Source organism: Aphelocoma coerulescens, chromosome 5, assembly GCF_041296385.1.
Source record: "Aphelocoma coerulescens isolate FSJ_1873_10779 chromosome 5, UR_Acoe_1.0, whole genome shotgun sequence".
Classification (NCBI taxonomy): domain Eukaryota; kingdom Metazoa; phylum Chordata; class Aves; order Passeriformes; family Corvidae; genus Aphelocoma; species Aphelocoma coerulescens.
Window position 1 is genome coordinate 66163888 of NC_091019.1, and position 23579 is coordinate 66187466.

General features: G+C 42.8%; 1 protein-coding gene across 1 annotated transcript; it reads right to left on the minus strand.

Annotated features, from left to right (window-relative positions):
• Positions 1 to 539: 539 nt before the first annotated feature.
• KLHDC1 (kelch domain containing 1) lies at positions 540 to 20763 on the minus strand. Its single transcript, XM_069018692.1, has 13 exons — positions 20629 to 20763; positions 18251 to 18321; positions 16746 to 16863; positions 16044 to 16162; positions 14471 to 14549; positions 13537 to 13620; positions 12586 to 12669; positions 7892 to 7950; positions 5887 to 5999; positions 5394 to 5466; positions 2463 to 2547; positions 1850 to 1902; positions 540 to 1490 (listed from the first exon to the last, which is right to left on the minus strand). Exons 1-13 carry the CDS (start codon positions 20728 to 20730, stop codon positions 1316 to 1318), a joined length of 1215 nt encoding a protein of 404 aa, XP_068874793.1. The 5' UTR covers positions 20731 to 20763; the 3' UTR covers positions 540 to 1315.
• Positions 20764 to 23579: the final 2816 nt, after the last annotated feature.

Here is a 23579-nt window from a genome sequence, read left to right on the forward strand (position 1 = left end):
CCCTGGGGGCACCTGAACCCGCCAAAATTAACATCAGGGGAATCTGAAACCCCCCAAATTCACATTGGGAGCATCTGAAGAACCCCAAAATTAACCTCAGGGGCACTTGAACCACCCCAAATTAACCATAAGGGCACCTGAAAAAACCCAAAATTAAACTTGGGGGGCACCTCAGCCCTCCCAAAATTAACCCTGGGGGCACTTGAACCCAACAAAATGAACCGGGGGGGCACCTGAGCCCTTGCAAATTAACCCTGGGGGCATCTGAACCCACCAAAGCAATCCCAAACCCCCAAATCAAACCTTGGGGGCACCTGAATCTCCCCCAAAATCAAACCTTGGGGCTCAAGGGGGCATCTGAACTCCCCCTCCCCAAAAAAGGAGGGGAAGGAGTTCAGCACATAAAATGAGGCTGTTAAAATACCCAGTCACAAAACTGCCTTTTTGATACAAATGTGCTCCCCCCAAATCTCTTTTCCCCAAGTAATTAATTTTCACAGATTGCAAAATCATCAGAAACTTGTCAAAATGCCTCTTGATTCAACTCTCTATAAAATTTTAATGACTGTGCTCCTGTTAACTAAATTTTTGAAACAGAAAAATAACCAGTACTACATTTGCTTTTTTTTTTTTTTTAAACAATAAATAAGCAACTTTGTTGGTTTTTTTTTAAACAAGAACGAAATAGAAACTTTGCACATCCAAAATACAATATACAACTTATTTCCAAAAGGACTTCCTGATGGCAGAAACAGTAAAACCAGGTGATGAAGTTTTCCTATAGAGACCAGGTGATGTTGCTCGTTGCAGCTTTTTCTTCCAAGTTCCACAATTCCCTGATGGATTTTCCTACTTGGAGCATGAGGTGTGGGGCTCCATGGTTGGATTTTGGTCAGAGGCTGGTGGAATCAAGATTTGGTGGTGGTGGCAAATTCATTACCTTTAGGACTGACAAAGAGTGAACGTCCCCAAGACACCAAGTTGAATTTATCTTTTTGGGAAGGCTGATGGGATAAGGCCAAAGAGGATTTTTAGACTTAAACCATATTTTATCCAGCTGAAATGCATCATGTCCCCTTCCAAAAGAACAGGTTGTGTGGGCTGTATGGTCAAGACCACGACAGCAGAGGTGAACAATTATCTAGAAATGAAGTTGTATCAGTTTTCCATAACGCAGGAAACAAGAGATTCCCATAAAAAGGATTTGCTGTCAAACTTCACTTAAAAACCCAGCTTAACACAGAGCTGTTCTGGAACAGCAGCAAAGTTCACTAACAAACCACTCTGAGGTGTCCCAGTATCTCCCTGCCCTGGTTCATGTGGAGTGGAGCTGGCTTTGTCTCTCAGTCTCAGCTTTCCTCTCCTGCCTGTGGGTCATGGCAGCCCAAAAGGTGATTTTTTTCAGCACTTCCTGCAGAAGTTTGGATGGCAAGCAGGGAATTTGGTTCTCCAAGAGAGCTGCATTCTTCCCAATGCAGTCAAGACACAGCCTGAGGAAGGAAAACAGAAAAAAAGAAAAAAAAAATTGAAGTAAATGGTTTATATTCTAACAAATGACACCTAATAGAAGCTGGTGATGTGCACTAATTACAGGTGTTAATTACAGGTGTTGTGGGTGCACATGCAGGGAATTACTCAGCACCAGTGATTAAACTGCTGTGCAGCATCACACACTGAAGGGTTCAAGAATTTCCTGAGGAAGCAATTGGGTATTTTACCCCATTTCTGCAGGAGTACGTGGCTGAAACACCACCTGGGATAGTGGGAGGTGTCCCTGCCCATGGAACAGGATGGGATTTGATGTCCCTCCCAACCCAAACCATTCTGGGATTCTGTAACTCCAACTCACCTGAGCAGGGAGTAAGGTTGAGTCTGAAATATCAACAAATCACTGCAGTGACCCTGAACAACAGAAAAATGAGAACCATTAGAATGGCCAACAGCTTCTCTACCTCAGGTATTTTCTAGATTAATGTCACATTTATTACCACGTGCATGACTTAGAACTGATTATACCTGACTATTTAGAAGGAATCTGAATTACAAATTCCTTTTTATTCTCTCGGTCCAGAAGGCCTCAGGGGACTCCTCAGTGCAATCAGTGGTGTGTAAATTATAATAATTTTCTCAGTGGTGTGTAATTTATAATGGTTTCAGTTACCAATTTGAGCCAGGGTCTCAATCTGGTTTTGTTTTGGTTTTTTTTTTTAATTAAAATCCTATATAAAAACATATTTATGAAGTGATTTGCTCAGAAAGATTTTTGGACTCCCTGTTCCTGGAAGTGTTCCAGGCCAGGTTGGAAGGGGCTTGGAGCAACCTGGGATAGTGGGAGGTGTCCCTGCCCATGGCAGGGGGGAGGATTAGATGGACTTTAAGATCCCTCCCAACTCAAAGCATTCCACGATTTTCTATCAATTATAATTATCCCAGTGATGGGATTTATTGTTCCGTTTACTGACCGTGTCCATAAAAAGCAAATCATCTTTGCTGCCACCAAACACCATCACTTCTCCCTCCTGTCCAAGGCAGGCTGTGTGCCACAACCTGGAAATAAAACCACAAACACAGTGAGTGCCCAAGAAACAAGGAGTCGTGTGTTATCAGCAAGACCAAGCCATTATTTCAGAGGTAAAAAATAGTACCTTAAAATATGTCACTTGTTTGTTTAATAATATAAAAGGAGAGAGCAATATGACTCCCCACCTCATGAGAGTTATTTTCATACAGACCAATCTACTTTGTCATTATTTGACTCTTCTGTACTCTGGGCATATAAACTTTGTCTTATTTATCAGCACAGTGGAAAATTTTTAGACAACTCTACAAACCAAGCTTTTGCCAAGCTTTTCCTTAGGCAATTTTCCACTTTCTTTGATTCAGAAGTACAAATCTCGTGGCTTTCAGACTGGGGGGGTTCTCAGTACTGACACGGATCCCTGAGCACTTGGATCTCCAGTTATCCTGGTGCAGTCTCACACTTCCCCAAAAGATTCCTGGGATCACTTTCTGTGAGTCCATGACTTAGAAGTTTTATGATACACGATAAAGACCCCACAAAAGCAAAGCCTGACTTTATAATCTTGCTTTCACAAAGCTTCTGCCCTTTCAGCAGCCACCCCTCGTGAGATTTATTTTTCACCATCAGATTTTTCTGCTGGTCTATCACCACTGCTGATCGGCTTTAGAGCTACTGAACCAAAATCAAATGCACCACTGAAGTTTCATGCAAAAATAAACGTTCCCCCTTTCTTTCTCCATTCACATCAGTCCTTAGGAGGTACCTCACCTTTTCCCTTCCTCGTACCTGTGGACAGATCTGTCTCTGCCTGATCTGCATTAGGGAAACTCTGGGCTTGGTCACGGAGAACACTGGGAAGCCTTTCCTGCCTTGATTCTGGTGACATCCTAGCTCGCAACCTGAGGCTTTTCCTACTGCCTGAGAGTTTCTGTCCTCCCATGGGCTGCTCTAACTTATCACCTAAACATTCTAACAGAGCACATTATTGAAATCACACAGGGCTCTTCCAGCTACAGCAACAGCATTACATGGGAATGAAAACATTGGGAATCCAGGAGTTAAACAGTTTGTTCTCTATTTAAACCCAGCATGCAAAACGTTGGCTGAAGTACAACTGATGGACAGAAAGAGGAACAGTATTTTCTACCAATTCAGAATCACCTGAGAAGGCAGTTTTTTAGAAATTACTACAACTGAAGGTTGAAGGAAATTATTCTCTTCAGAATTTGGGGAGGGCTTCAGAGCTGCAGATGCATCAGGAAAAGACACCAATGAAATTTATTACAAAAGAAGAGAAATATATAAAAGAAGTACACATGTATGTATTACTGCACTTTAAGTCACAGGAGCAATTGAATTGCCTTAAAGCTTTTCCAGCTGCAGAGACCCTGCAGTAAATACAATCATGGCAAAAGTACTTCACACTTAACTAGTTCAATGTACAGACAGGTTTTTTTGTATGGCTCCTTTTATCCAGGTTTCCAGGAGCTATTCCAAACCCACCTGGACACATCCCTGTGTCACCTGCTCCAGGTGACCCTGCCTTGGCAGGGGGTTGGACTGGGGGATCTCCAGAGGGCCCTTCCCACCCTAAGATTCTGTGAGTTCCTGAACAAGGTTAATGAGGTTTTGGGGTTTGGTTGAAGGAGGGGAGGTCCTTTACTTCTATAAAGATTTAGGTCAATGAAAGGTGCTCAGCCCTAAAACCCAAATCCCCAAATCCTCAGGTGGTGGAGACCCATGTTTGGAATTGAGGGAGCTCAGAGACTCCTGCCAGGATGTGACCCAAAGGCTCTGCTCCCTCAGGAGCCAGCACAGATCCCACTGTGGGATCTGCCCTGGGATTGCCTGGGAACCACCTGGGGGGGGCTCAGGAGCTCCTGATCCCAGCCCCACTGCAGAGCAGGGCACAGAGGTTACTGAGCTGCTGCTCCTGGGGCTGCTCCCCAGCACATCCCAGCCCTTCCTGAGCTTTTTCCTGTAAAAATCGCATCACAGGGAAGGTTTAGGAGATTAAAGAACTGAACACAGACCCCTGGCTGCTACTGCTGTGCTGTATTTAAGGACTCCTCAGCCCTTAAATATCATAAAAAGATCACAGAAAGAAAATATCAGTAATCATAAAAAGAAAATATTTGGTGAGGCTGAGATCTGAGTTTATTTGGGCTTGAAAGAGTCTGAAGTGTAAGAAAGCAGAGAAGTTGGTTTAGCTGTGGCTGTTGTATTTAAAAGACAGCCCAGAATGGGATAAAACAGAAAGAAAATGAATGGAGGTGAAGATATTTCAGTAACAGACACAAGGCAGGAAGCAGACCAGAACTGGACATTTTTGTATCAAAAAAGAATGACAGAAAATTGTGCTGAGAGTTCCTGGGTGAATGCAGAGAATGAATTCAATGAAAACCTGAATATTTACTATCTAGAGCAAACCAGTGCAACAGCATTTAGAAACACAGGTAATGCTTCAAACACTGTTAACACTCAGTTTTGCTTTTGAACCCTGAAAGATACATCAACTTTTTTCATGGTTCTCTCCTCCCCTGTGTCTAAAAATGCCTCAACATTAATCAGCTTTTATTATTCTCCTTGGTTATTAATTCCACAAGTTTTTATGGTTTTCTTTATCTAACAATAATTTGGCTACAGAGCACCAGGTTAGTTGGACACCCAGATCCTTCATCACAAAAACATCTTTGCATGCAAGTAAGCATCAGTGATAACAGAAACAAATACAAAATGAGGTATGAAGGCAAATAAGGTGTTAAAGCAAACTATTCAATCCCACTGCATAAAAATACTGTTCAATACTTTAAAAATTGGTTAATTTTTAAACCTAATTAAATTTCAGCACACAGGATTTATGTTTCTGTACCTAGGCCTGCTCTTAGGCAGATGGGTGAGCTGTTTCCATCCATTTGTTGCAATGCTGTGGATCCAACCATCACCTACAATATAAGAACACTCATTAGTGGGGTTTTTGGGACCAAGAATTACCTTTTTTTATCCACACAAACAGCTCTGTGTTCTAAGAGCATGTTTTATTTAGCTAACAGTAACATCATCACTTCATGAAGCTGCATCTTTTCCCTCTTTGTAATTTAGTGTTGCCACAGAACCCTCACTGCACTGAAATCTGGAATTAAAACACAATCAATCTTTCTTTTGGGTAAACTGAGAAAATCCTGCCAGTGGATTTATCTGTAAAATTATTATTATTTTTTGTCTTAAAATTATTTTTGCTACTTCCAGGTTTTTTCATGAAAACAAGTTGCCTTTTCTACAAAAGGAACTCCTGTAAGACTATCCCACACCCTGTCTGCGTGAGTTGAAGTGCACAATGGAATGATAATCTCTAAATTACTTACTCAAAGGAACATTATCAGAGCTTAGTCCCCCAAAAAGGAAAAGTCTGTCATCCCCAATGGGAGTCAGCGTGTGCCAGGAGCGATCTCTGGGCTTCTCTCCACTGATATTAATCCTGGGTGAAATAAAGAAACAAAACCCCCCACATTTTCAAACGAAGCTGAAAATCAACTTGGCAGAAAATTTCAGTTTGTCTTAGAACAACTCTGGGTATTTTCCCAGTGAAAAACCAGATTAAATACCCAAATAAACTGCATGTACATGTAGGGAAACAGTTAACTGAGAAAAAATTTCATGAATCCTCAGGGGCCTCTCCACTCCAAGCAAAATGAACTTAAATGACACAAGAATCATGGCTTTGCCTTCCATCCCAAAGCTACCAGCTCTTCAACCCGGTGCTCACCCAGACTTTGAAATAAATATTAGTAAAGAGGGGATTTCCTAAGTACAAAACAGATGTAGGTTTATTATTGCTAGAATCTCATATCATCAAAATGCAGATCTGAAATCTGTTCCAGCTGAGCTGCTTTGAAATTGATTTTATTTTAGCTGGGTTTGCTTGAGAATGTGAACACTAAAGATGCTGATATCCCAAAAAACCAGTTTTGGTTGGTTTTTTGGTTGGTTACTTTCCTGAGGTAACACCTCACACACAGATGTGAGCTCAGCCTGAGCAGTGCAGACACCCATCTGAATTCCCTCTGCACCCAGTGAAGAAATCCAGGTCCTGACAAATCCAACTGGGATTTATTGTCTGTGGCTCCCTCTGGAGCAGCTGCCCCGTGCCCAGGAATTGCCTTGGTGAGGATTGGAGGGATCTCCCTGCTGGGAATTGCTGAGTTTTCCCTCTGGAGGCAAAGGCTGAGGGATCAGAGAGAATTAAACAGGGATTGCAAAGTGCCCTGCTAAATTTGGCACTGAAGTTGAGGCCAAGTTGCAATGTTTGTTTGAATCCAAGTGCCTGCTTTGGAAAAGAAGCTTCTAAAATTGGCCAAGGGGCAGCCTGGGCTTTGATGGTTAAAAAACCCCGTAAAACAGATACTGATCAGTGATAAAATTTCAATTTTCATGCACAAGAAATGATCCCACTACAAGAAATAACCTGATATTGAATGACAATTTAGTAGAGCTCAAGGTAAGGAAAGCAACTTCTGGGTAGTGGCAGCTAAAATAAATCTTGCAATCTCCTGCTGGATGATAATCCTGGGTTAGTGGGTTCACATTATGCAATTCCTTAAGAAAGCTGTGTAGAGTTGAGTAAGAAAAAAAACTTGGCTGGTTAGGAAATAAAATCTTAATTTACTAATAATTATTTATTGGCTCCTTTTGTGATTAAGAGATGAAATAAATAATTAATAAATATGAACACTTTAATTTCTGTGAGGTGCCAACAGCAGCACACACTGTGAAAACTCTTTTTTCTCCCCAATAGCTTAAATCTTTTTAGTCTTAAATTGCTCTTTTCAGTCTCTCAAAGACTCTTCAGAGGTGCTGCAATAGCTGAACAGAAGATCCCTAAATTTACAGGGATCCAAGTCTATACTAAATCATGGATAAATCCTACAAGCTATTCTTGGATCACCATATAGAAATAACTTGACTTTTGGAAAAATCTTCATTTTTTACGATTTCCTGGTCTTTTATGGAAGAGGCCCTTCCCCAATTTGTGCTGTGATTAGCTCAGCTACAGACAGTAAACCCAGCATTCAAAAAGCCCTCAAACCTGGAATTCCATATGGATAAATGTACCCAGCCTGAAAATGAGGGTGTTAAATCACTCCATGCTGTGCTTTAAACAGCCTCATCAACGCTTTGGTACAGAGCAGGAAAAGCTTAGTAACCACCATCAAATTAAATTCAATTGAAATCCCAACCTCGCAGCTGCTAAAGCAGTCCCCAAACCCTCATTCTCCTCTTGGAAAAGCTGCAGGAATAGGCTCTGGAACTATTTAACAATATGTTTCCATCTTCTAAATTCAGTCTGAAGTGTTACAGAGGCAAACCTACCTTCCAGACCAAGTCCAAGTGTCTAAATTCAGGCAGTGCAAATCATTCATTCTGGTTTGCTAAAACAAAGAAATAAAATCCCAGTCGGGTTATTTTAAGCAAACAATAAACAAAGCGTTTCAGTGAAGCCTTCCTGGGACAGAATATTCCAAGTACCAATATTTTGAAGAAATCTGTACCCATGTGCCTTAATATAAATCTGAATTATGTGGCAGATGAAAAGCTTTTCTCCTCACAAAAACCATGCAACTCTCAGGAAAGTGCCTGTCAGGAATATTTCCAGTCATGCAACAGCACTGTGGGGCCAATTTTAGCTTTTAATAGTGAAGAACTTTGTTATATTTATCCAATTCCTGCAAATGTATTTAACTTGCATCCACAGAACTCCTGGCAGGGAAATGCAGGTGGTGTTTTACTCTCCTATTGTTGCCTCATGTTATTTTTCTTGATATCGTGATCAGAAGTTTGTATCCTCCTGTCTGGCCACTACTCCTTGGAGTATCCTGGTAGTGCTGTACTCAGTATATTCCCATTAGAAGTCCATCATTGTCTGTGCTTTTCCCTCTTTTCCTTTTACAAAGTGATCACCAGCAAGGACAAGGTTTTAGGACCCTTTAGCATTTGCCATAAAATCAAATCAGAAATCCTTCCACTTGCTTATCTGCCTGTGATTTGAGATGGAGGAAGTCTCTGACTGCCTTGGGGGTGGTGAAGGTGATAAAAGGATTTCCTTGCTTGACTGGCAGCTGTGATTCCCCTGGGGGACTACAAAAACCATCTGGGAAGTAGGGAAATACATCTTGCCTTACCTTCCAACTCCTTTTCTCCCTGGGCAGTCCATAGATCTATTAGAAAAAGCCTTTCTCCAGCTTGCAGATCCTCTGAGGCAGAACTAGGCTGAAAGCAGTGGTTTTACCCCTAGGAGTGAGTCTGAGGGACTTCCAGAGCTGTCCAGCAGAGCTCTGGGAAGTCTCTCAGGGATTTGGGGGAACAGCAAGGTTTTCAGGAGTGCTACGGCCTCCTCTGCCCAAGTACTGCTAACCCTGCTGTCCTGGGAAGGGAATGGTAACCAACATTTTGGGATGCCTTTGGAGAGGGCAACAGGATAAAGACAAGCAGATTGTGAGGGTTTGGGGCATTGCCTGAGACATTTAATCCCTCAAGAGGGTGAATAAAAACACCAAAGTGTGGTCCAGCTGACAGCCAGGGCAACAGATCTGTCTTCCATGACAAGTCTATCCAGTTTCCTGCTCCTTCTGGTGGCTTTGAAGGGGATGAGGACCAAAACATCCAAGCAGAAAGCAAAATGTGCTTGGGATCTTCTGCACTCCTGGGGAAAACCCAACATCCTGGCCTCTACAACTGAAAATATTCAATCATATTGGAGTAATACAATTTGATATGAATGATATCTATCAAAGAAAGCTGCTGTTATGCTGAAATTTAAGGTTTCAAGAGGATCCTGTTTGAGACCTCCTCGCTGACCTTCCTTTCCTAGGCATTGGGTAGAAGATGGAGAAGTTCTCAGTTTCATGGTGCCTGGGAAATCAGTGTATTAAATTCTTTACATTCTCATGATTCAACAGCTGGACAGATGCATAATTACAGCAACCTCACTTTGAATTCAAAACACCACCAGCTGGACAAGATTCAGGCCTTTAACATGGCTTTAACAAATAAAAGCATCTTTCCACCCAACCCTTCTTTGGGAAGCTGGAAAAAACACAAGTTTATGGGATCATCACTTGCCACACAGTTCTCCTGCATTTCTGTTTCCTGCTGTCTTTAATCATTCTGCTGCCAATCCTAAAATGATTCTCAATTGGCTTAAGAGCACCAAGCCTCCTAAGAGGGTTTGCATTTCCCTTTGAGCTACGAGGGCTCCTGAGACATCCTGCTTATCTCGGGCAAGTTCATTTCTCTGCAGCCCAGTGCACTTTAAGCAGGACCTGCTTTGTCTCAGGATGAGCACGATGAAAGGCTTTAAGGGTGACATTATTCACTGCTGGGACAGGGAGTTCTGCAGCTCTCCCTCCTGCATTTACAATCAAACAGCTATTCCAGCTCCAAGCTTTGTCAAGAGAAGGATTGCAGCTCCAGGAATCTTCTGAGCTTTGCTGACAGGAGGGGTAACAGAAAATATAAACATGCTTACATTAAGGCACCAGATGTGTGAAGAGCTGCTGCAAAGACTTTGGTTTATTACTTCATTCTCAACATGAAAATTTTCCACTTAAATCAAACATAAGACTTGCATCAACTTCTGGACTAACTCTCCTTCCTTCCCACTTTCTCCCATTCCTGTTTTGCCAGGGGCTTACCTGAAGGAACTGAGTCCACATAACACTTCTGAGCCTGTTTTCAAATGATTCCTGGTACAACTGATTCTCATCACCATCATCATCATCATCATCATCTTCTTTTACCAGTTCTAGCTCCAAGTTTGGAAAAAGGTGCCCTTTCCTCCCAGAAAGATGAATAGGAGAAGCCTCATGACACTTCCTGGCCCTTTCTGGTTCCTTGCAGAGCCTTTTCCCTGGGAAGATTTGTATTATGGTGAACTAGAAGGAGAAGGAGGAGCAGAGCAACCCCGTATTTGCTCCTTAATTTCTGGAGAAAAGCAAAACTTCATCCTTTGGGGAGGAATTACTGCTGGTGTCAGGAAATTTAGTGTTTTTCTGCTGTCTTTAGCTTTCTCGTTTCATGACTTACATTAATTCCTCAAGCCCCACTCAATGTTCCCTCACCTTTTTCTGTTTCCTTCCATTTATTTCTAGGATAGAAAATGGATCAATAATAATCACCAAGGTGAAAATTACACTCGCTGCTCTCCCACAGAATTAAATACAGCTTTCCACAATTTCACTCTTCTCTGACACACTTTCCCAAGTGGTTTCACTGAAATTTGGCAAGTTTTTAAGGAAGCTGAAGAGAAAAACCTTTTCAGATCAGAGCCTTCTGAATCCTGTAGTGTCAAACAGTTAAACAGAAGCGTGAGGGCAAATCCTCTGAGGGCAGATCTAATCATGCAGCAGCACAGTGGAGGAATGACAGGTGAGCTCCAGCTAAATTGTAATTTCACTTGCAGAGGCTGCATGAAACCCCAGCTTGAGTTACAGAGCAGTTCAAGAGTGCAGCAACCCTGAGGTGAGCACAGAGCCCTCGCTGACAAATCCCTGAGGGAAGGAGGCTTTGGAAATGTTCAGGAATAACTGGCAGGGCAGGAGGGCCTGGGCTGCACCTTTGCATCTTCCCAGCTGGGCTCTTTCCCCTCTCAGCTCCCGGAGTGAGGAGCAGGACTTGGCTGTGGTCAGCAAGGGTTCAGTTATGAGCACAGAGAACAGAGCAAGTCCAGGGCAGAGGCACAGGGCTCACTTAGAGCATGGATAACCCTGATTTTTCAACCTCTTCTCAAATCTCTTTATTTCCATCAGTTATTTGCAAACCCAGTTTGTCCAAACCTACAGCTCTGGAAGGTGCTGAGTGCAGCTCTCTCAGGCTTGAGCAACAATTCCAGAGATCAAAGGTCACATAATGGCAAGAACAAACAGGATCAATTTTAATTATTTTCTTTTCTGTTTGCTCTGGAAAGGCACTTAAATAAAAACCTCCTGCAGTTGTGGGAAGCCATTGAGACTGGAAAGTGGCTGGACATGGTGTGGTCACTCTGCCCCTGTTTGGTGTGTGGGGCTGGTTTCTGTCTGAGCAGCAGGAGTGGAAGCACTGCAGGTGTGCCCAAGGAATGTCACAGCAGGAAAAACAGGGAATGGGGAACAAAGTGCAGTTTTACACTGCTGCTGTTTGCCAGGACGTGGGAATACAGGGGTGAGGCTGTGGCAGCTTTCCAAGGTGGAGTTGGCACATGTTCACTGTGGGGCATTCTCAAATTCCTTCTCTTGTCTAGAACAGAACTACAGGAACTCAGCACTGGGGGCTTTCAGAAGCTTCTTCACTGTCACTTTCTGGAGTAGAGATAGAAAACATCCAGGCTCATCCTCTAGCTGAGTAGGATTAAAGGCTCTAAAATCAGCTGTAGTGAAAAGAGCTAAAGACTTAAATTAAAAATAAAATACAAGAGTGCAGAGTAACTTAAACTGGGAGGGTTTTAACTTGCCTTACAGAATCTCTTCTTACATTAATGCTTCAGCAGAGAAGAACTGAGGAGAAAATCTCCTTTAATTAGCACTGGAGAATTTCCAAGTGTTGCCGAGAGGTTTGAGTATCTCCTTGCTTACCAGGGGTGGCTTCATGTTTTTTAGGTACAGATAATCAGGGGGGTGATGCCTATGGCTTTTTTAAGTTAAAAAGAGTCAGGAAGAGTTAAAATCACACAGCCACAATCCAGGCCTAAATTAAATATGCACAGATTGCATCCTTTTGTCTATTACCTCTTCCAGACATCTGTATTTCAGTCACTTATGTGCAAAAAAGGGCAAAATTAAATTATAAAGCCAACTCAAATCTGTTATTTACCAGGTAGTCATCTGTGTTTTACCTTTTTTTGGGACAATCATTAACATTACAGACAGATATATTCTTCTTTTTGTAGAGGGTGATGACAAGCAGCATCCTGGATTCAAAGCCCTGAACATCCAGGTTAGGCCAAAGACATTTGGGATTTTTTTCCTACTACAAAATGAAAAAGAAATAACTGCCAGGAAAATAATATGACTGCCAAGAAAATATTTAATTACCAGCACTCGTCCTCCAAAGATGTAACCTTTATTTCCCAGCACAGCACATGTATGAGCTGCTCGAGGCTGAGGTGGATCTCCACCCTGAAAGAACCAAAATAACCCTTCAGAATATCAGCAAATCTCCTGGACAGTTGTATTTTCTGATGTACAAATCATCAGGAACTGCCACTAAAACCTCTGGAAATCACATCTTAAAATTTGATGTTATATCCACATGTCAAGAAGTCCTCCCAGTGTAAATCAGAACTGAAGGTGGCAAAACTGGCTTTTACTTTGCAATGGTAATTTTAGTTTTTGCATTTGGTTTTATAGGAATTTTAGAACATCTTGTAAAGACCATAAAATACTGTCAGACACTCTTTAAAATATACAATTTCTACTGAGTTCCTACATAAACTCACCTGGATTTTAGGAACTTTATAGAGTACTTTCATCTCCTGTTATCTGTGACAGGTTATCCCTGTTAATTGTACACGGATACAGTTTTCCAAATGCCTGGGGCCCCGCTGCTCTGGAGCCAGGCTGGGAGAGCTGGGGGTGTTCACCTGGAGAAGAGAAGGCTCCAGGGAGAGCTCAGAGCCCCTTGCAGGGCCTAAAGGGGCTCCAAGAGAGCTGGAGAGGGACTGGGGACAAGGGATGGAGGGACAGGACACAGGGAATGGCTTCCCAGTGCCAGAGGGCAGGGATGGATGGGAGATTGGGAATTGGGAATTGCTGGCTGGGAGGGTGGGGAAGCCCTGGAATAGAATTCCCAGAGCAGCTGTGGCTGCCCCTGGATCCCTGGAAGTGTCCAAGGCCAGGCTGGACATTGGGGCTTGGCGCAGTCTGGGATTGTGGAAGGTGTCCCTTCAAATTACTTTTGCCAGCATCAATGTCTAGAGCACAATAATTATTCAGAACTCAGTAAAATCACAATTGTGTCAAGAGATGAGACTAAAAACCACTCACTCGGATTGTTGGTTGAGACCATGTCTGTGTGGTTGTATCAAAAACATGAACGTCATTGTGCCATCCCCAGAATATCTGTCCTTCCTAAAAAAGAAGAAATTAAAAAATATATATTTTATTTTTAAATCTTTCTGCTTATTGAAGGATACAAACCTAGAAGGGATCTGTAAAAACAGAGAATAAACTAAAGTAGTTTTAATTTCATTAGAAGATGTGGTGATATTTTTGAAAATGCTGCAGCAGCTTAGACTCAGTTGAAGGTCAGCAGTGCTCAGGGATCTTCAGGCTGGTGACATCTGAAAATTGGCTTTGGGCCCCAAAATCAGACACTGCAGCAGACAAATTTCACCTTCTCAATTTTACTGTAACACACTGAGAAATAAATAGATCGTAAAAACACTAATTCCTGTGTGTCAACCTTTAACATTTGATATCAGGAGCATCCTGCCAATGCTCTGATCAGTGATCTTTGTATTAATTAGATGAAATTAATGTAGGGAAGTTGATAATCCAGGTGTCTTTCTGGACAACAAATTCAATAAATTAACTAAGAGTATTTGTCAGTTAGACTTGGGAAGCTACAAATTCCCTGGTGTTACTTCAAAGAAATAAATCATACAATTTTTCTGGGAGTTTCAGCTTCAAAATATACTTTCAGATTGAAATCCTGCCTTTTTCTTGCTTTGACAGCATTTAATTCATTGCACTCCAAGCCCAGCACTGGGAACCTGGAATATGTGGAGCAACCACCACTCCCAACGTGCAATACCTGGAATTTCAAATCTTTAAAGATTCCCAGTTTGCATTTCTGCTGATGCTATAAATAAAAGAAAAACCAGACAAATTTTCATACTCATCAAGGATGATGAACAGGATCTTTTTTTTTCCTCAATCTGAAAGGACAAATCAGTGGCAATGGGGACAAATCTCTTACCCAAAATGCATCGTGGACATCGAAACAATCACTGAGCTCATTGTGCTTCCTGCAGCCATAACCCCCAAAATAGATTAGCCTGAAACAACAACAAAACCAGTTCACGGAGCTGTTCTGTAAACAAGATTAAGATGACTAAGCTGTAATAATTAATATTTTGGGTTACTACTGCACTAGCAATAATATAAACAATGAAAACATTTTGTGTTGTACCTGATGATGCAAACCCTGATGAGGTGAAGGTCACAGCTACACCCTCAACAAACCTGACTGAAACCCACACAAGGAAATAATTCAAGACACCTCAAAGTCTCTGTTCCTCTCTCCAAAGTTTATTTTAAGTGCTGTTTTCAAGGAAAAATGGGAAATAACACCCAGGACAGTGAAATGCCTCCTTCTGCTCCAATTCCTGCCCTTCTCCAGTGAAATTCCTGTGTTCCTGCTGTACTTTCTTGCCAAAGGTTGTACACAGATGTTCCCAATGTTTGTCCCACAGATGCCTGGGACACAAAAAAATCTTTTTTTTTTGTCTTCAAATGAGATTTTTCAACCAAACACTACTGAAATCTCCCACTGCAAGGATCCTCACACACTTCCCAGGCCAATATTCCACCCAGGAAAGGGCCATCCGTAAGTAATCCATTTTAAATGGAAAGGTTCCACTCTATCATCTACAAGAGCTGATTTTCTCAGCATGCAGATGACACAATACTCTGAATAAACACATTTGGTTTTGAATGATCTCGTGTTAACAGCTGGGGAGTTGTTCAAATATCTGTATTTTCCTATGTCTTGCAGTTAAGTGAGAATTACAAAACCAAGACACAGCACCCAGGGACACTGCACAGCTTCTGCAAAACCTCTTTAGATGTGGAGTCCAGAAAGAGATAAATCATTTCCATTTGATAATGTTCACTGTATATCATATTCTGACTTGTTTGTAAGAGCTTTAATAACAAGTCACTGACATGGCACCTTCTTGTGATCACTTATTATTATTATCCAGACATTTTCCATAATAAACACAAAACCTGGAGTATTTCTGTTTGGGCAAACTCTGTTTATTTTCTAAACATGCTCAGTCACTTTTGCACCACAAATGTCCAGGCTGACTCAGTTCTTGCAAGATAAAGAAAATCACTGAAATGCCTTTGGAACTGTCAGCTGTTAAAATCCTTGAAAAGATTCTAAATGTATTTATTGCAGGTAATAATTTAATGCTTAAAATAATGAATAGAACAGAGAGAGTAATTTTTATAGTAATTTTAATTTATCAGTATTTTTATACTGATTTTTAATGTGTGAAAACCATGAAATAGTGCATAGTGACTTTCTAAAGTCTCAAAGCATTCTACAAACTTTCCCTAAATATTCCAACCCTCTCCTAAAGTGGGGTTTTATTTACCATTAATTCAGCTCACATGTGAGGAAATTCTGGTACAAAGTTGTTAGAAAATCCTACAGCAAGTCAAGCTAAAATTTAGAGTTTCCTGCATCCCAAACCTGTGTTCTCTTCACTTTTTAACACTTTCTCTCTGCAATTAACACATATTAAATATTTTTCACGTGTTACCTGTTCTTGTACACCCAGCAGGAAAGTTTGTCCCGTGGTGTGGGAGGTTGACCTTTAAAATTTGTGATTTTTTTCCACCTGTAGGTTCCAGTTTTTGTTCTCAAATTGACGTAATACAGCTTGAAAGGAAAAAAAAAAAATTACAATGTTTTCAGTATAAAGCACAAATCACCACCAGAAAAAACAACCCGCCACCCCCAGAAGTCAGGAAATAAAAGAGGAACTGGCAGTGAGCTTACAATGGCAAATACACCACAAAAACGAAGTTAAAGGGGGAGAATTGGCAGCAAGTTTAACGAGAGGCTCATTTTCACTGATTTTCTAGGCAGGAGTGAACACTGACTTCATTTATATTAAATGATAAAACAACTGATTTCAGCTACTTTGTTAATTCAGTTTTCAGTTACAAGGAAAAGTGGTAGCTCTATTTTAACCTTAATTATTACCTGATTATTTAAGGCAGTGAATTGCTATCAAAGAATAAAAATAAAAGTTATATTCAGCGATTAATCTCAATTGTCAAAATATTTTTTTTTAAAACTAATTGGGAAAGCACTGGCATAAATACAGAAAGTTTTAGAAAAATAAAGCTTTTCCTCAAATTTCTCTTTAATTGAAATAGAAATACATCAGATAAACAACAAGGTCAGTGTTAGTACTTATTAAAATCAAATGTTATGGAAAAAAAAAAGACTACAATACCCGATTACTGTATCCTTTATCATCAAATCCCCCAAAAATGTACAGCTTCCCATTGATGCTCGCCCCACAGCTCCCTGACATGGAGGTGGGTAACTCCCCTTCCATCAGGTGCATTGTCCTGCAATTTAAAAAATACATTAAGCCCCTTCAAATCTGCCAAAATGTAACAATCTCAAATAGATTTATTCAGAATTTTTAGACTTAAAGGGTGAAAACACAGTTTGGGCCATAACTAGGATTAGGAACTACAGCTGAAGTTGGGCTCCTGTGGTGGAAGAGAATTTCCAGGCGGATATTGTGTGTTTATAAAACATTTTGATTTTCTGAAGGTGAAATTTGAATTAGAAAGAGCTTTAATAGAGCTGACACATAATTTATTCAAAGTCTGGAAATACTATTAACTCCAAGAATTCCTGAAATGAGAATCTGGCACTGCTGTGATTCAGAAATGGAAAACTGAGGCTCCTGCTCCCTCATTCCTGCTGTGCCCTGCACTCAGCCACACGTGTACAGCTGTCTGTGCTGAGAAGAAGCAGATCCTGGTTAAATATAACCCTGAAAATAAAGTTATATTTAACCCAGATCACTCTCCTGATCCCAGTTCCCTGTTAGCACAAACTGCTGGACTGGGACATCAGGGAAAACCAAGGGAGGGCCAGGGGGGCTTTGGGCAACCCTGTCCCACAGGAAAGAGACAGCAAAGCACGGTCTGTGTGGGGAAAGAATTGGGGAAAAAAAGAGAAAAGGCGGAGGGAAGGGGAGAAAAGTGGGGGGGACATAGGGGAAAGAAAGGGAGAGAAAGGGGGCAGGAGAAGGGGGGGGAGAAGGGGGGGAAAGGGGAGGGAGAAAGGAAAGTGGGTAAAAGGAAAGGGAAAGAAGGGAAAAGGGGGGAAGAAAGAAAGAAAAAGGGGAAGGAAGAAAACAAAAAGGTGGGGAAGAAGGAAACAAAAGGGTGGGGAAGAAGGAAACAAAAGGGTGGGGAAGAAGGAAACAAAAAGGGAGGGAAGAAGGAAACAAAAAGGGAGGGAAGAAGGAAACAAAAAGGGGGCAAGGAAAGAAAAAAGGGAGGAAAACAGAAAGTGGAGGGAAAGAGAAAAAGCTGAAGTTCTGAGTTATTTTTGAGTTGCAATGTATATGGAATTAATACCAAAAATAATACATAATTGTAACCAGATCAAGAGCCTGAGTTCCCAGTGTTTAACTGTTCTAACACAAAAGTAAATGCAGGAAAAACTAAGGCAAAATAAACTGCCAAGTAAATGCACCTGTGCTAACAGAGCCTTGAGCCAACCATTTCCAACGTTCCCTTGAACACAATAATTAAGACTTCAGCAATGGAGGTGTTTCCTGGAGTTAATTTGCCAGCACAGCTCTGTCCTTCAGTGTTTACATTAAACACCTGCTGTTTAACCTGAGCAAAGTCACTGAAGCCTTTTCACTGCAGATCAATGACACCTGCAAAAGTCAGCTTTAGGTAATAATTAAATATAAATGGTGCCACTTGCCATAGCCCACTGTCCATGTCATAGATCCAGAGCTCATCGCTGGGCAGATAAACTTCATTTTCTTCAATTGACTGAAAGAGGAACGTGCAAATGTTAAATCAGTTCTGCTTTCCACACCATACATCTGAACACGAAATGCCAAGCCATGTTACTTAGCAACACTGAATAATCTTAAGGAAATCAGCTACCAGAGCAGAAGTCACACCCCAGTGTTACTGCTCTGAGCATAAAACCAATTTATTTTTAAAATAAACAACTGAATTCCTCCTCGGGACCGCTCAGTAAAGGCACAGATTGACCAACTTAACATTTTGCCAAAAAAAAAAAAAAATAAAGATGTGCAACAACATCAACCAGATTTGAAGCTGCTGAATTAAAACTCATTTTAGATACTTTTAATCAGGAGCCATTTCCATTGGGCATAGTGGAAAAATGTAGAATAAAAAAACAGAATATAAAAAGTGGACTGAAAACACAAAAAGTTACTTGCAGCAGCTGAAGGAAGGAACTTCAAAGACCAAAATGTCAAATATACACGAGAAAATTAATTCCTCTGCGGAAAAAATATTTATGAAGACTCACGAACAGAGGTCATTAAGAAAAATAATTTGGGAAATAATGATGAGGAAAAACAACAAACAGGAGAAGGAAGCCCAAAAAAATGCAATACTCATGCTGAGTAACAACTACAGCATTAATTATTGCCTTGGCATTAGAAAGAAATTAAAGCCTGGCAGTGAGTAAGCAGCCAGAGTCAGTAAAGAAATAAAAATAGGATCAAAATTAAACAAATGTGAAGAAGTTAAAACAAAACTGAAATGTAGTTAGCGACAATTCAGTTACTGATATTGATTGCCTGCCTTCAAATGATGTTTTATCATGACTTTCTCACTCTGACAGGTGCCAAGCAGGCAGGTACATCCTATTTTTGGTACATTTATTCTGCCAGGTACCTCTGCTCTGGTGTTAAACACTCCTGGCAGCTTCTGCAACGTGCAGAAGTTGACTCAATTTAATCTGGATATGTCAGAGGTCGAGAATTTGCTCCAGAAGCAGCCCTGAGCAAATACACCGATGCCAAAAATAAAGTTTGCTGGGCCGGAGTCATCAGCAACACGTGAAAAATGATTTATCTGAGTAAAGGGCTGCTTAAAGAACAACAATTTTCATAATATTCCCAACAGATAAATACACAAAACTACTCAGAACATTTGCAAAGTTTATCTGCTAAACTTAATATACATTTTCTGTTTTAAATGTCCCATGAACGCACAACTTTTTATTAAAAACCCCTTGAAAACATAGTGCTCGTTAGTTCAACCTCAGTTTTAGAGACCAGAGCACAGAAAACTACTAAAGATTACCAGTGATTTGGGGGATATTTAGTTATACAGAGTATTATGGAGTTTAAATCCAGGAGTCTCCAACTAGAGTTCTTTGGTCGAGTATGGAAGGACAAGCTTTGAACATTTTAAAGTTACCTTAGCCAACGAAAAATATAGATAGAATATGAAACATGTTTATAGAAATAAGAGTTTCCACCTGATAAAGACCAGGAATTACACCAAGCACAGATATTTTCAGTTTTATGGCAAATGTGCACAGACAGATAAGATGAACAGATAAATGTAAACAGAAAAATAACAGATAAAACTAAGTGGATGTATTTAAGGCAGTATAATTTTTAGCTCTCTTCTGGGTTGAATTCATAGAGCTAAAAGACACGAGGATTTACTTATGACAGAACGAGAAGTGTTCCTTCAATGAAAAAAAAAAAAGTGTGTTTTAGCCTGCCACCAGCTTGTTTTCGAGGTGACAACAGTGCTTTCTACACGAGGAAAACACACTGTACGCACCACACAGCTACTAATAAATAAAAAAAAACCGCGGGGACTCGGCAACAAAAACATGAATTACATCCTGGAAAAACTGAGCCACAAATTACAGCCGTTAAGGCTTGAAGGGAGACGCGCTCTGCGCACTGAGGAACGAAAAGCACGTTGGAAGGGGACGGGAGCGAACCGGCTCCACCAGCCCGTCCCCACACATGCTCCGTGACGGAGGCGGCTGCAAACGGGGCAGGAGGAGGGCGCTGATCGCGGACTCCCCGCGCAGGGAAGGGGCCGCGGGACGAGGCGCTCGGAGCGGCCCCCGCCCGTCCCCTCAGCGCCGCCGTCCCCTCAGCGCCTCCCGCCGCCATTCGAACGGCGCGCGGCCGCCGCAGCCAATCAGCGCCCGCGCCGCAGCCCCGGGCGCCCGCCGAGGGCTGAGGGGCGGCGGGGGGACCCCCCCTGCCCCGCCCGGGGCTCCGCTCCCCGCGCCCGCAGCTCCCTGCCGGCGCTCGCTCCCGGCTCCCGTGCAGTCCTCGCCCGCCTTACCACGTATCCTCCCCACACGTAGAGAAAGTTCCCATCCACCACGGCACAGTGGCCGCTGCGCTCCTCGGCCACGCAGAACTGATCCGCGGGGTCCGCCGCCATCTTGGGGGGGGGGGAGGAAGAGGAGGAGGAGGAGGAGGAGGAAGCGGCTCGGCTGCCTCAGGGCTCGCGTCCCGCCACCGCCTCCTCCGGGTGAAGCTGCGGCTCCGCCGCCGGTCGCTCTCCTGGGGCGGACGGGAAGCGAGGAGGGTCCAAAGTGTGGGGCGGCACCCGGCGCGGGATGGGAGCGGACGGAGAGTCCTGCGCTGCCCCCGGTGCTGGGCAGCAGTGCCGGGCTGAGGTGTGAGGCGGAATAAACCGTGCGGGAGGATGTGAATAATGCGGGAGGATGTGAATAATGTGCGCGAGAGGAGGAAAGAAGCACCGAGAATAGGAGAGCTAAGCACAGACCACAGGGCAAGAAGGGAAGGAGGAGCTGGGTCCCGAAGTGGGACGGGGTTTAAGACTTTGGGCAAGGGCGTGGAGTGATGGACAAGGGGGAATGGCTTCAAACTGACATAGGGCCGGTTTAAATGGGATATTGGGAAGGAATTCCTGACTGTGAGGCCCTGGCACAGGCTGTCCAGAGAAGCTGTGGCTGCCCCTGGATCCCTGGAAGTGTCCAGGGCCAGGTTGGACATTGGGGCTTGGAGCAACCTGGGATAATGGAAGGTGTCCCTGCCCATGGCAGGGGGTGGAATGGGATGGGCTTTAAGGTCCCTTCCAACCCAAACCATTCCACGATCCTGTGGATTTTGTGATAAGACAACCACAGCATAACTCCCTGTCTCTGAAGGTGAGACAAGCCACGCTCCTGCCAGAAACAGCAGATATGAAATGGTAGCTGATATTAATTAAACAGTTGGGCAGTTCCAGTTCTTACACTGTTGTATCAGCAACTGGGTCAGTTCCAGCTGAACTCTGTGTCCAGCTGGAATTAATGGAGTTCAAAAGAAAACAGGTACAGCTCTTCAGAGACAGGAGAACTTGTGAGAAATTAGCACTTTTGCATCTTATAAAAGGGCACCAGAAAGTAATGGTAAAGATTTTCTTGTGACAGTAGGGCATACACTTCTGTTGGATCTAGGAGGGAAGACATTAATTATTCCCATCAATAATTGATAATATTAATCATAGAATGTCCTGAGTTGGAAGGGACCCACAAGGATCATCCAGTCCAACTCCTGTCCCTGCACAGGCACCCCAACAATCCCACCCTGAGCATCCTGGAGCTCTGGCAGCCTCAGGGCCGTGCCCATTCCCTGGGGAGCCTGGGCAGTGCCAGCACCCTCTGGGGGAAGAGCCTTCTCCTGATTCCCACCTAAACCTCCCTGACACAGCTCCAGGTATTCTCTCACTGGTGACAGAGTGATCAGCACCTGTCCTGAGCTCTTAAAATGAAGCCACGTACTGATGGTGCATTGGGATGGTGGATAAAATGCAGGAGTCAGTATTTGGAAGAGATAAGAAAAACACGAGAAGTAGACAAACTATCTATAGATCTGTACATCAGGTAGAGCTGCAATGTGCTGTCTCTGGAGATGTGGTTTTGCCAGTGGAGCAGTGACAGACATGAAAACAAGCTGTTTGTCTGTGTAACAAAACAATTCCATGGATCCAGGCAGATATGCTGGCTGATCCTGGACCACTGGGCTCTCTCCAGTCACTCTCCAGCTGCTGTGATGCCCAGCAAAGCCATGGAAGGCGACGGAGACAAAGATCTGGGCGTAACTTCCAGAGCTCCAGACAGATGGCTCAGTGAAACACAAGGCTGCAGCTCACACTGGAATACTTTTATATCTCTGGTGGGAGGCTCCAGGCAACCTCAGAGAGAGCCCCCAAATCCAGCAGGATGCTGTAGGAGTGTGCTTTACATTCCCTGTTTGGTCATAGCTTTAGAGAAAACTATTTTTGGACGAGGGGCACATCCCTTCTCCAGGTGCACCTTCCCTTATGTGGCGAGACATGAGCTGAATGGCAAGATCAGGTTTTCTTAGAAGGAGAATAAGCAGTAATTTTAGCAAATGAAGGTACTTATGTAAGAATTGGGCTTATAATTTGCACCTAGCTGTATGCCTGCGATGAGAAATGAATCATATTTCCTGCCAAAATAGCTGAGACCTGTCAGATCTTTGTCTGAAGAGAGTAGCAGCAGCTTCACCCATGAGCTCACTCCCCGATGAGGAGTGATTATAAATTATGCAGTTGAGAATGGACTATAGAAAACAGCTGACATTTTTTGTCTGTCTAAATCCCTGCAGTCTTTCAATCCAACTCTTTCAAGAGTTTCTTTGTGAGCCTTCTGTGGAATCAAGCTGTACTTTGAGAGATGGAGATGAGCGTTTGAATGAAATATCAGGTATTTTCCATCTGGAGAGAAGGCAGCTACTCCACAATCCTGGAACTGTGCCTGTCCCTGGATCCCTGGCAGTGTCCAAGGCCAGGTTGGACATTGGGGCTGGGAGCAGCCTGGGCTAGTGAAAGGTGTCCCTGCCCATGGCAGGGGGTGGGATGAGATGGGCTTTAAGGTCCCTTCCCATCCAAACCATTCTGGTGTTCTGTGATTATGTAAAAACAGCCCTGCAGGCCATCCTGTGCTCGCAGGACCAATTCACAGCCAGATGTATTTGATGGATGTTTTGTAGCAAGAAAACCTGAAGTAGGAGAGACTCTGGAGTACCGGAGATGCAGAGGAACTTGTGCTGGGCCTACAGGAGAAGAGGAGGGGGCAGAAGAGTTGCCATCTACCATACCTGTAAAGTACTGTCATGGGTTAGCATGGCTCAGTTTAAAGGCACGGAAGTAAGTAATGAGTATTTTGGACCAAACCACTACAAGGACCAAAGTAATACCGTGGGTAATTGTATTGGATAACTTGTGTCAGTCGCAGCAAGGGTGTTTTATGGAATCAC